The 13,892-nt window shown below is 38.5% G+C and overlaps 1 protein-coding gene across 2 annotated transcripts in view; it reads right to left on the reverse strand.

Moving 5' to 3' along the window:
• Positions 1–13,892, reverse strand: part of Ptpn2 (protein tyrosine phosphatase non-receptor type 2) — an 82,489-nt gene that overhangs the window by 11,498 nt on the left and 57,099 nt on the right. For both annotated transcript variants that reach the window (XM_026401985.2, XM_026401984.2), the window contains exons 6-8: positions 12,721–12,930; positions 9,811–9,963; positions 765–946 (exon numbers count right to left, since the gene is read on the reverse strand). In XM_026401985.2, coding sequence (XP_026257770.2) covers positions 765–946; positions 9,811–9,963; positions 12,721–12,930 — 545 coding nt within the window. The remainder of the gene's footprint in view (positions 1–764; positions 947–9,810; positions 9,964–12,720; positions 12,931–13,892) is intronic.

Below are 13,892 nucleotides of genomic sequence, written 5' to 3' on the forward strand. Positions count from 1 at the left end.
GTATTTTAAGATCTTATTAAAGGCATACTGGGTATTTTTTCTTAAATATTATTTTGGTTGTAAATAGACACAGTATCTTTATTTATTTATATGTGGTGCTAAGGATTGAACCCAGGGCCCCACATGTGTGAGACAGGCACTCACTCTGCCACTGAGCTACAGCCCCAGCCTGTTTTTTGTTTTTTCTTTTGGTACCAAGGATTGAATTCAGGAGCACTCCACTGAGCCATATCCCCAGCCCTATTCTATATTTATTTAGAGACAGAGTCTCACTGAGTTGCTTAATGCCTTGCATTTTGCTGGGGCTGATTCTGAACTCATGATCCTCCTGTTTCAGTCTCCGGAGCTGCTGGGATCACAGGCATGCAACACCACGCCCGCCTTTTTGTATTTTTATTAGAGACAAGGTCTTGCTGAGTTGCTTAGGGTCTTGCTCAGCCTCCAGAGCTGCTGAGATTACAGGTATGTACCACCAAGTGTGGCTAAAGGCATATTGTTAATTGCATTATAACTAATACTAAAAGTGATTGCAAACAGCAATTATTAACACCATTTATTTTCTGTATCATACTGTTCATTTTCCCACCTAATTATAATTAACTTTTCTACTCAACTAGTGTTGTTTCTTCAACTGGTTTCCAAGTATTGACTTTTTGTAATGGGATTCCGAAAACTCCTTAGGTAACAAACAAATGAGCAATTACCCTCATTTAATAAATAAAGGCTTGCATGACTCTGAGCCCCCTGAGTTAACTGAAGCGTACCTGCTGCTGTTTTCCTCTGCTGTGTCCTGCACTTTAGAGGAGAGCCCTGTGCATCGGTCACTGGTTGGTTTCTCTTCTTCTGGACCTATTCTGCTCCCATTGTACTTTCCAGTCATTATTTTGTTTGGTGAATGGTCAAAAGCAGGAGATAAGTCTTCTTTAGAAAGTTCTTTCCACCGTTTCTATGAGGGAAAAGAAATGAAAAACAAATGTGAACACTAAAAATGTAGTTTTCCTTAAATAAAAAGCATCTACAGCCGAGCGCAGTGGTGCACACCTGTGATCCCAGCAGCTGGGGAGGCTGAGGCAGGAGGATCCCAAGTTCTGAAACTCAGCAAGGCCCTAAGCAACTCAGTGAGACCCTGTCTCTAAATAAAATATAAAAAAAAGCAAGGGAGATGGCTCAGTGATTAAGCGCCTCTGGGTTCAATCATCAGTAGCAAAAATAAAAAAGAAAAATTTTACAAATTGAAATCAAGTTATGAAAACCCTGTGATGCTGACAGATGGCATTCTACCAAATCACAACTTTACGCTTGTGTTAAGTTTAAAAACTTCAGTCAATAAAAGCATTTAACACTTATTTTTATGTGCACTATATGAAGTTGAATACAATTATCTTCATAAAACCTAGTGAATTTTATACAAGGATCTCACTAAAGTATTAGTTATAGTAAGACAGTTTTAGCTAAAATTCAATATTGCTTGACTCTTCATCATTCCCAATCCACAGATATTCAACAGTGGCATAGTGACCAAGATGACCTGTAAATGTGATCTGATTCCTTCTTGCTTCTTGCTACTGACCAGTCTAGGTGAGAAACAACAACTAGACTTCCAAACAGGTCCTCGTGATGCCAAAGGACTTTAATTTGGTTGTCCTTACCAGCTACAAGGGCTGCTCCAAACAGCTAACCCATAACCCATCACTGGGCTAGCACACCTGGACATCAGATTTGATGACAAAGAGCAGGATTCAGCCCACGGCGAAGAGAGCTTTCAGTTTCTTCCTTTTTGAAAGACGATGTCCTCACCTACCTTAGGAGAATACTATGGTGATAAATGAGATGGTGGGCGAAGAGCCTAGTATTTTGCCCCACAAAGGTTAAGTTTCCTGCACCCTCTCTGCCCCATTCCTAGGAACAAAGCTGGAGGTGGAAGCACCAGGCATATCTGGCTCCTGGAGTTGAAAGCAGTGGCAGATAGTACAGGCCAAAGATGGAATGACCTTAGCACTGGGACCATGGTCTCTTGAGCCCTGAACACGCTGCAAACACACCACAACCTGTCCACTGCCAACAGCAACAATGGCAGAAGCTAACACTAGTGGAAGCCAATGGTTCTCATTAAGACTGACTTTGACACTGGCCCCAAACAACTGATGTGGACAGGGAAAACCCCCTTTGAGACCCTTTCATAGAAGCATGGAGTCTTGAAACTAAACACTATTTACTGCCCAATGAATGTGATAATTTTAACACTGTAATGTACACTTGCCTGGAATTTGTGGAAAATTCATTCCCTGGAGTTATTTCTTTGTAAAACAGCACTATTAAAAGCAACCCTTCTAAAAAAAAATTCCAGAAAAATCTATTCATACACTGGATAAAGTAGTTTCTAATCTATCTTGCTTTTACCACACAACAGATAAATGAGAAAAAAAAAAAAAAAAGGCATTCAGCATCTCCACCTTTTCCCAGAAACATCTATTCTACTTAGCTGTATGATTCACAGATCTCTTTTTGTCTTGTAATGGTAAATTTTCAGAAACCTTGGAGAGTGTGACATTCTATAATCTCCTATGTCTGGAAGACACTGCAAAGCACACCTGTTACAACTGGGTGGAGATGGAGAGTCTGAGTGGACAGAACGACCCTGAGCCCCACTGGACTCAACCACATCCAGAAGAATACTGTGCCCACAGTTAAGGAACCACCAGGCAGTGGCATGGAAGAGTGAGATGCTTTCACTTTAGAGACTGCCGGGTTCCTTCTTCCCTGGTTCCAAATTTTTGTTACTTGCCCCAATAGCATTTTTTATAGTGCCAACGCAGGGGAAAGCTGAGGTGAACAAGATACTCATCAAGCACTTGCTGAACCCACACTGCTCCATGCTTCAACCCCACAGCAACCTTAGGAGACAGGCACTGTCATCGCTTCCTTTTACAGAGGACATGGGGGCAACTGAGCTTGGGTAGCTTGCCCCAGGTGAGGCAGCCAATGAACAGCAGGCTAGAATTTAACTCAGACAGTCTGGGCTGATGATGCTGTCACTCTTCACAATGATGATCTATGTTCATGAAAAGTTCAACAACTTCAGCCAAGGGATAGCTTTAAGAAATACCCAATAAAAGGTTATGCTGTCTTCAGAATTAATGCTGGTCCATTTTTAAAGTTTCCATTCTTCACAGAGATCTAGTTACAGCAACTTGGACAACACTCAATCATGTCAATAAATGAGACAATATCAAAAAAATCAAGTCTTACAATTTCCCAGAATGTGCAACAAATTCAGACTGTCAATAAGAAAGACAAACAGCAGAGGCAGGGTGAGGGGCATTTAGTGCAGGAGAACACCAACTACGTCACTCTGCCATGTACCCAAGCAGCAAACCGACTTGTGGTTGCCTTCCTGTGACATCTGAGCCAGCAGGCACCCCCATGTCACCTGCCTCAGCTGGTCACTGCCAATGGGTGACACCAAGGAACAGCACTTCACACAGGCTCTCACGCTGAAGCCTGCCTCAGCTTCCCTTTCCAATCTGGCACTTGAGCCACACTCCCAGCTCACATGCTGTTGGGGACAGTGCCCCACATGCTGCTCACACCCCAATCCCAACCATTTCTCAATAAAGAAAGTACCTCCAAGAGCAAAGTGAAGCTATTAAACTTGAAACAACTGTGATTTGTTAAGTTCATGGGTTCATTTAAGCAGTGCCGAATTACTAGCTAGAGACCTTACAACATCTGGCCATCCTGGATGGCCAAACTATACTATTTACTCTGGAGGTTCATGGTCACCATCACTACTGGGAAACTGCTAATGAGTATGTGGTAATACAAGCAACTACCTTACATGTTTATCTGACCATGTGACAGGAGGCAACCAGAAACTACATGCATCTAGGTAGGTCAAGGTCACTGGAAGGGTTTTATAAATGAATACATGCTATATAATTATACATGGATTTAAGGTACAATCACTCTAGATGGGTAATGGTAACACCTCTCCTTTGTGCCCACACGTCCTAAATCACCGCACATATATTCACATATGCAGACACCATCACAAAAAAACTATCATGAAATTATATCCATTAATGAAAGTACCACTCACACCATATAAATCTAAAGTAAGGGGAAAAAACAAAAGACTGAAGGAGATGACAGATGCCAACTTTAGGAAAAAGGACTAGAGACAAAATTTCATGGGTCAAGTACTTTTGAACAAAAAGGTTCTCTAAAAAAGAAACTAAATCATATGACATGTTCAATTAAAAACAAAATTGGAAGAGACTGAAAGACAAAAATATAAATAAAGAATAAAGACAACAAATAGAAAACAGTAACAAACACAACAGATACCAGATATTATTCCAACTCTATCAGTAATTACTGAATAATAAAGGTCTAAATATACCAGTTAAAAGACAAAGTTTCTCAGAGTTAATAAAAAACAAGAGTCAACTATATACAATGTATCAGAAACCTAATTTAAAAATTAAGACATACATAGCTGGGCACAGAGATGCATGCCTGTAATCCCAGTGGCTCAGGAGGCTGAGGTAGGAGGATCTCAAGTTCAAAGCCAGCCTCAGCAACTTAGTGAGGCTTTAAGTTACTTACTGAGACTCTGTCTCAAAATGAAAAGGACATGGCTCAGTGGTTAAGAATCCCTGGGTTCAACCCCTGGTACCAAAAAAAAAAAAAAAAAAAAAAAAAAAAAAAAAAAAGACACACATAGATTAAAAGTAAAAGAATGGAGAAAAATGTAACATGCTAACACTCATCAAAGGAAAGGAGAAACCATAATGATTTCAGACAAAAAGAGGGCCAAATGACAAAGGGGTCAATTCTCTAAGACATAAAAGTGTTTAACGTATGTGCACTTAACAGTAGAGCATCAAGTTCAAAATTCTATCAGAAATGGGCAGATTCAGCAGGAAGAAAATTAGTAAGCAGACAGCCCAACACAAAACCATCATCGATCATGTACCTGGCACCTAGGGAACACTTTATCCAACAAAAGTCACATGGAACATCCACCAAGACATGCCACCAACTGGCCATAAATGCACCTTCACAAAGAGAAATCATACAATGTCTACTTTCAGACCACAGTGGAATTAAACTAAAAGCCAGATAAATCTCCAAAAGTAGAGATAAAACAACATACTTCTAAAACAAAAATACAACATTGAAAATTGTAGGATGCAGCAAAAGCAGGGCTTAGAAGAAGATTTTTAGAAAAGAAGATCTAAAAGCATTATCTAAGTTTCTACCTTAGGAAATTAGGAAAAGAACAAATTGAAATCAAAGTAAGCAGAAGGAAAAAAAAAAGTGAGAGTAGAAATCAATGAAATGGAAAACAGGAAACTCAAGGGGGTGGGGTGGGGATAAGACGTAAAGAAAATCAAAAGCTGATTCTTTGAAAAGATCAATGAGGGGCTGGAGTTGTAGCTCAGTGGTAGAGCGCTTGCCTAGCACGTGCTAGGTCTTGGGTTTGATCCCCAGCACTGCATAAAAATAAATAAAATAAAGGCATTGTGTCCAACTACAACTAAAAAAATAAATATTAAAAAAAAAAGAAAAGATCAATGAAATAAATGAACCTCTAACCTGGCTGAGAAAAAAGAGAGAAGACACAAATGACCAATATCAGAAATACAACACTGGACATCACTGCAGATCCCAGGGATGACAGAAGGATAATATAGGAATATTACAACTCTATGCTCCTGAATTTCATAACCTAGACAAAATGATAATTTTTTTAAGAAAGATACTATCTGTTAAAACTCACACAAGTAACAGACAATCTGAGTAGGCCTGTATTTGTTTTTAAAAATTTAATCAATAGTTAATAACCTTCGAAACAGAAAGTACCAGTTCACTGAATTCTACCAAACATTTAAGAAAGACATGCCTGCCAATTCTCTACAATCTCTATCTATCAGATGCAGGGGGGGGCCCAGCATCACACTGATACCAAAACCAAAGACACCACTAGAAACATGGTTCCTATGTGATACATAGGCTCAAGGAGTGTCCCCCAGATGGTACCATATCTCAGCTAGACAGAAGCTAGTTTTTTCTTCCCAAATAATCAGACACAAAGAGGAGATAGATGTAGAAAAGATTTGTTTTTCTTTCTCCCTCCCATAGACTGGTATCACATCCTTCTGTGCCATACAAAATACTTTTGGGGGTTACAGCTAGTTGTATATGGTTTGGGTTCTCATTTTTAACAAAGTAACCTGAGTATAACGTGTATTAAAATTTTATGATTCAGGATTTCAAAGAATTTTCCTTCTCTTAGATTTCTATTCTAAACTAACATTCAAGCACAACACTCTCCAATGAAATACAATATGTGCCATATACATATTTAAAATTTTAGCAGCCACATTGAAAAAACAAATTTAAATAATGTTTTAACTCAAAATATTATCATTTGAACATGAAATCAATATTTCTAAAATTATTGAGATTATTTACACTTTTGTTGTTTTATTTTACATTTTAAGCACATCTTGATTCAAACTAGCCAGATTTCCAATATTTAATAGCACATGTGGTCTGTGGCTATCCTATCAAATGGTGGAGTCCTAAGAGGAGAAAGCCAAGAGAAAATCATCTTCAGAGCGAGTGCATCATAGAACAGTACATGGTATTATAAAAAAAAATATTAATTTAAGAAAAACACATTACATAAACACACATTCCAGGAAGGACATACACGCTATGATCTGAACTTTTGTGTCCTCCAAAACACACAACATCCAACCTTTCACTGTGGTGGTATTAAGCGATGGGACACTTAGGGGGGTCATTGGGTCATGAGAACTCCTCTCTCATTAATGGGATCAGTGCCCTTAAAAGACATCTGAGAAAACCTATGTGCCTGTTCCACCAGTGCGGACACAAAGCCCTCTCCAGACACCATCTATGGGGAATAAGCCATCTCCAGACACCAAATCTGCTGGTGCTTGCATCCTGGACTTCCTGGCCTCAAGAACAACGCGGAATAAGTTTCTTTTGTTTACTAAGGTATTTCGTCATTGCAGCAACAGACTGGGACACCATATGTGCCCAGATGACTACAAACTTGGGGTGGGTGAGTTAATGAGGACTTAACTTTGTATGTAATTCAGTTTCACATTCTTTGAATTCTTTTACAGCCAATGTGTAGTATCCCTAGAGCCTGCTAAGACCACTTCTGAACAAACTTCTCCTTGAATAGGTAACAAGACTTTGCCAATTCTGAACTCCTAAAAGATACAGAGGCATTTTCAATGTCCTATCTGGAACAAGGGCAGAGAATACTTGAAAACTGAGTTTAATGACTACATACCAGATAAATATGTCCGAAACCCATATATATGTAGTGAAAAAGATCCTCAGGTGTAAATATATATATTCCAAAACTAAACAAACAAAACTTCAAAGAAAAAAAAATTTGAAAAGTGTAGAATGAAGGATACTACCCAAAGGACAGCTCACTTTCCCTGCAGTCACTTGTCCAATTACAACCAGGAAACCCACAAGGAAGGCATCAGCAAGCCACAAAGGTGTGGGAAAAGCTTGATCTAACTTTCCTTTTCAAATTCCATATTTAAGCTGATTAAAGTTTACTAAGAAAGAATACGAAACTTTCCTAAACTTCAACATTGAAGTTAATTTTATTCTATCTAAATTACCGTCTACAGCCAAAGCGATTTCAACAAACCCCATGTTCCCAAAGCCTGGTTTCTTTTTTTTTTCTTTTTTTAAAGAGAGAGTGAGAGAGTGAGAGAGTGAGTGAGTGAGAGAGAGAGAGAGAGAGAGAGAGAGAGAATTTTTTTAATATTTATTTTTTAGTTCTCGGCAGACACAACATCTTTGTTTGTATGTGGTGCTGAGGATCGAACCCGGGCCGCACGTATGCCAGGCGAGCACGCTACCGCTTGAGCCACATCCCCAGCCCAAAGCCTGGTTTCTGAAGCAGGATCAATTATTTGGGTTAATTTCCTGCATATTGAGTATTCTTGCTCTAACCTAATGTTTTTTCATTAAATTTTTTCTTTAATGCCTTTGTTTTATTTTTTAAATATTTATTTCTTAATTTTAGGTGGACACAATCTCTTCATTTTTTTTTTTTTTTAATGTGGTGCTGACGATCGAATCCAATGCCCCACACATGCCAGGCAAGCGCGCTACCACTTGAGCCACATCCCAGCCCTCTTTAATGCTTTTTAATGACCTAAAAAATAAAAAAGAAAATTCTAAATAAAATTTCAGAAATATTACTGATGCATGTGCCTTACTTATCAAGAAGAATCCACTACTCTGTATAAGTATTATGCACCAATAACAAATTACTAATATTTGACTTGAAATGTTAGAATGAATCTAACATAACTTTCCCATGTTCTCATATGAATACATGACCAATGTAACTCCACATGTACAATCAGAAAAATTGGAAGTTATATTCCATATACGTATATCCAAGTACATCCTACTGTCATGCATAACTAAAAAAATAAAAAGTTTTAAAACGCTACTAATAAATGAATAGTTTAAGAATATTTTACTGTCTTTGAAACCTACACAATACTCAATTCCTTTCATTTAGTCCTTTAGGACACTGATGGTTTGATTTAAGTTATAAAAGAAGCTTATTTCTGAACTGGCTATTAATTATAGAAACTAAAGACCTACAAGCATATTCACATATGAGAAATATGATGAAATGAATCTAGTCACTTTTGTATCTACTGACTTAAGGCACAGACTGTGTATCCTTCATCCAGAATGCTTGGGACTAGAAATTCTGTTTCAGAATTCAGTTTTGGAACTGGGGAGCATTTTGATGAGCTTTCCTGGTTGAGCATCTTTCATGTGCAAATATGAAATGCTCCAAATCCAAAACTTTTGAGAGAAAGGGAAATGCCCAAAAGTTTCAGATTTTAGATGTTTGGATGTCAATTACCATCCTGTATCTACTTATGTTACTAGACAAGACAGGAAACAGGTGTCTTTTGTTACTCTGTTTCCTATTTTACATTGTGCCTCAATACATAACATAGATTGTATTGAATCTACCTTTTGTAAATGTGCAATAAAAATATATTCATGGATAATACATAACATAGATTGTATTGAATTTACCTTTTGTAAATGTGCAATAAAAATATATTCATGGATAATAATGCCACTAACCAAAAAAATGTAATATTGTATTAGTACTTCACTGTGTCTGCAATAGGCACTCAAGCTGTTCACCGTCATAAAGTTAAGTATGCACAGGTGAAATATTCTACATTTCCACAACAAGTTTTTTTTTCTTTTTCTTTTTTTTTTAAAGAGAGAGGTAGAGAGAGAATTTTTTAATATTTATTTTCTAGTTTTCGGTGGACACAACAACTTTGTATGTGGTGCTGAGGATCGAACCCGGGCGGCACGCATGCCAGGTGAGCGTGCTACCGCTTGAGCCACATCCCCAGCCCCCACAACAAGTTTTTAATGGGGCAAACATACTTAAGGTTTCTGGTTTATTTCAATGACTAAATGCTTAAATCCTCCTTACGTGAAAAAAGCTCAATTTCTTTAATGAAATCTTGTTTCCCACTAGGGTTTTTCAGTAACACAGAGGACTTAACCTAAAGCTGAATATCCATGAGGAAGTGAGCTTCAATTTTATAATTTTAAGGCAGCCAGCTGGATTTACCCCATTAACTGCAACATATTTTTTAGAAGGGACAAGGTAAGGGCTTAGTTGGAATGGTTATCGGATAGCAACTATATTTAACAAACGGATATTATTCTTTCCCAAGAAAAGTTTACCTGTATATTTGAATCTCCCTTTATATACTTTGCTCCTTCTATTATGGCCATGTAAGAGAATCTGAGTTGATCTGGTGTCTGAATAAGTCCCATTCGATATTTTCTCATATTCAGTAACACTTGTTTAATGTTAATATCATCTCCTTTTTCCATCTGCAAGAAAGGTAAAAGTAAGTCAAGCCTTCTTTTGTTACCTTACAGGAAACAGAAGCAACACAAGGTCATTGTTCAGACTTGTGCTATGCATTTGCTCCTAGTCATAGTTTGGAGGTGAGGTGTCCTCCCAAAGCTCCCAATGATTCAGGATTGTTCAGAGGTGTATCCTAATCAGTCCATTTTCATTTAAATGGAGTAACCTGTGGTAACTGTAGGCAGGTGGGGCACGAAAGGTGGATCACTGGGGGAGTGTCTTGCAAGGGTACATCTTTTTCCCTATGGCCCCTTTCCCCTTGCCAGCCCCGCCCCCAGCTTTCCTGGCTACCATGAGCTGTGCAGCTTTCCTTTGCCTTGTCCTTCTCATAATGCTCTGCAGTCACTTGTCCAATTACAACCAGGAAACCCACAAGGAAGGCTCCAAATATACTTTTCCTCTTCCAAGCTGTCCTTGTTAAGTGTTTTGGTCACAGTGATGATTTTATGTGCCGAGCACATTTTTCCTTTAGAACAAGGTTAATGTAACACTCTCCCAATCCACCCCATCCCTCACAATTCACTTGTTCAAACAGTAGCTGCTATCTTTTGATTCTTCAGTTGATTGACAACTGATTTCAAAACAATCATTCTAATTTCATTTTGGTCAGTAATCAGTCAAAAGACTTAACATATACCACAGACTGGAAAGCTGTTAGAGTCAGAATATTTTTTTTAATTATTATTTTTTTGTAGTTGTAGATGGACAGAATGCCTTTAATTAATTTGTTTATTTTTATGTGGTGCTGAGGATCAAAACCAGTGCCTCACACATGCTAGGCAAGTGCTCTGCCACTGAGTTACAGCCCCAGCCTCAGTTAGAGTCAGAATATTTAAGCCAACAAGTAAATAAGAACTTGTGATGACACCTACCTTACTTTGGATAATAGTGACTGGCTATATAGTAAAGCCTAAATCAGTTTAGCATATGAAATTTAAAACAGAGCAACTGATAACTGAAAAGGAGGTGTAACAGTTTAGCACTTTAATTTTAAAGAATAGTAATTCTTTTTTGTATGTGTGGTAAGGATTTAACCCAGGGACATTCTAACTCCAATCTACATCCTCAGCCCTGTTAAATTTTGAGACAGGGTCTTGCTAAGTTGCCCAGGTTGGCCTTGAACTTGCGATCATCCTCCTGTCTCAGCCTCCCTGATATTACAGGGGTGTGCCAAGGCACCTAGCTTAAGGAAGGACTTAGGATCAGTTGTGGTATTATTTATTTACAAAAGTCCCAGTGGCAGCAGGCCTTTGTGCCATTGCCCTTCTGCCTTCTTCATATCTAGACTATAGTGGCCACCTAAAAATGGTGGAAAGTTCAGAGAAAGCCTCAGTCCACAAACACACTGCAGAGCCACCATAACATCTGTAAACTACTGATTTAGTTTTAGAAAGACCTCCAAATTGGGGGCTGGGGGTGTGGCTCAAGCGGTAGCGCGCTCGCCTGGCATGCGTGCGGCCCGGGTTCGAACCTCAGCACCACATACCAACAAAGATGTTGTGTCTGCCGAGAACTAAAAAATAAATATTAAAAATTCTCTCTCTCTGTCTCTCTCTCTCTCTCCTCTCTCACTCTCTCTTTAAAAAAAAAAAAAAAAAAAAAAAAGACCTCCAAATTGAAAAAGAAAAAAATGGTTGCTGTCATTAACAGCAACCAAAATGTTTATATATGGCGAGGTTCACTGTAATGTAACAATCCAATTTTTGATGAATATAATAATCTGATAGGTTAAAACTGAACTGTAATTTCTAGCTTTCATCAGATGCAAGATTCAAAATGCTCCACCAAGAATGTTATCACATTGATCAAGATCCCCATTAAAGTACGCATGTTTACCAGGAGTACATCGTGTGAATTCATGTGAGCACCTACTTATGCTAGCAGTCATATTAGAAAGCCTGAGAATGCTAAGACCAGAGCAATGAAGCATAGCTACACTTTACAGGGAAAGCTAAGAGACTAATAAATAAAGTAAAGTGAGGCAACACAGGGCCGTAAACCCTAAGAACACCAGTCTATAAATTGCTCACATTGTTGATAATACTAAAACAAGCTCAGGAAAGTATAAATTACACTAGGGGGAATATTGAAGAGATGACACTGAAATCAAAGCAGAAGGTACTACTGATGGGTTTGATTGTATAATAAAAGGAGGGACAAATGACGGCAATACTAAAGGGAATCAAGGGAAACCAGAGGCCCCCTACAACCAAAACAAAGAAAAAAACGAAGGTTCTACAAAGCCAGAACAGGACCTGAATCCTGGTGATGGCTGGGAAGGGTTGGTGGAGACTTACAGCTCTGAGTGTATACACAAGAATTCAGGGAAGGAAAGATAGCACCAGGTAACACTTGCTGAGTCCTCACAGCGGCCCTGTAAGTACTGTCACTAGCCCCAGTGAAGGAAAAACAGACAAAGAGCTTGTCCGGGCAGGGAGAAATTCAATACCAAGGTGAATTTTACTGGAAAGGGGGCCTGTTACTTCTGCAGTGTGAAACTACCAGAGAAAAGCTTCTTCTTGCGAGCTCTGGTGTCACCTTGACTCAAGTCCACAGGCATTAAGGAGGCAGTCCAAAGAGTGGAAATGAGTGTTCCAGATTTTGTCCAAAGAAAGAAGTTTAACCTTAAGAAACCTGGCTCTGGGATATGACATCAGAGCCTATTCCTGCCAGTAGGCAGAAAAAAAGAGGACTGAAATGAGACCATAAATGGCACTTACCAAAACAAGACAGGTGTCCACTAGAGAGAAGGTGCCAGAGCGCCCAATACCTGCACTACAGTGGATCACTGCAGGCCCATGGTCAGGATTCAAGGAGCCAGATTCTCTCACTTTAAATAAGAAATTGAGAAACGAAGCTGGTGACTCAGGGACTCCAAAGTCTGGCCAGGTAGTATAATGAAAGTGAGAGATCGTCCTGGTCTCCCCACTCTAGAAAGTAAGATTAAACAAGAGAAAGTTAGTGACCATTCTTGGCTTTTTAAAAAAAGCAAAAAAACGATGTCAGAAAGATCGTGTGTTTTACTCAACGCTGTTAATCTTATGGGCTGTTTATACTTCCATTTTCCCATTTGGGTTTTGATAAGCATGTATGCAAATCAGGGAAGTTTTTTTTTTCTTTAGAGAGGTTTGGAATATATTAATAGCTAACACATATAACACATCACTTTGGAGGCTTGTTTTAAGCTCATTGTTTATTATCTCAATTCATACAAAATCATATCAGAAACCATTTTCCAGGAAACTGAGGCAAAAATTAATTTGTCCATGATCAAGGGCAATAAATAGGGCCTGGACTTGAAGCAGCAGTCTAGAATTTCAGTTCTTAACAATTAGCTTGTACCATACATGCTACCAATATTTTCTCTAATTCATGTATCACAATAAACACATTCTTTTTCTCTATTTAAAAAAATTAGTATCATAATTTTCACTTTCTTTTTTTAAGTTTAATTTTGTAAATATAATCTTCCTCTTAATATGATTTGTCTTGAAAAGCAGCTCCACATATAAAGAGGAGCAATACAAGAATTAATTTAGAGGAATAATCTTTACATTTTTAATTGAAATAGCTCCTCTAATTGCTGTCTTTCCCCAATGTAATAAACCCCAGTCCTGAAGCTGGGTATGTGCCCTGCTGATGTAAGATGGTACACCAACACGCCCAATGCCTCTGTCTCTGAGGTCTGCCTGGCATCACTATCACTTCCTGGATGTTCCTGATGAGCCTTATTCTGACTAATTCATTATGAAAATGTTCCTTAGCATTCTGCCAACTGCCTTTTGCCCTAGGAAGCACCGCTCTAGTTTATAGTCTTCGTTTCTGTAAATGAAGCAGTGATTTTCTAATGTCTGCACAATTTTCTAGTTTTATTGCAGGACATTTCTAAGAG

The sequence above is a fragment of the Urocitellus parryii genome, chromosome 13 (genome assembly GCF_045843805.1).
Source record: "Urocitellus parryii isolate mUroPar1 chromosome 13, mUroPar1.hap1, whole genome shotgun sequence".
NCBI classification, from domain to species: domain Eukaryota; kingdom Metazoa; phylum Chordata; class Mammalia; order Rodentia; family Sciuridae; genus Urocitellus; species Urocitellus parryii.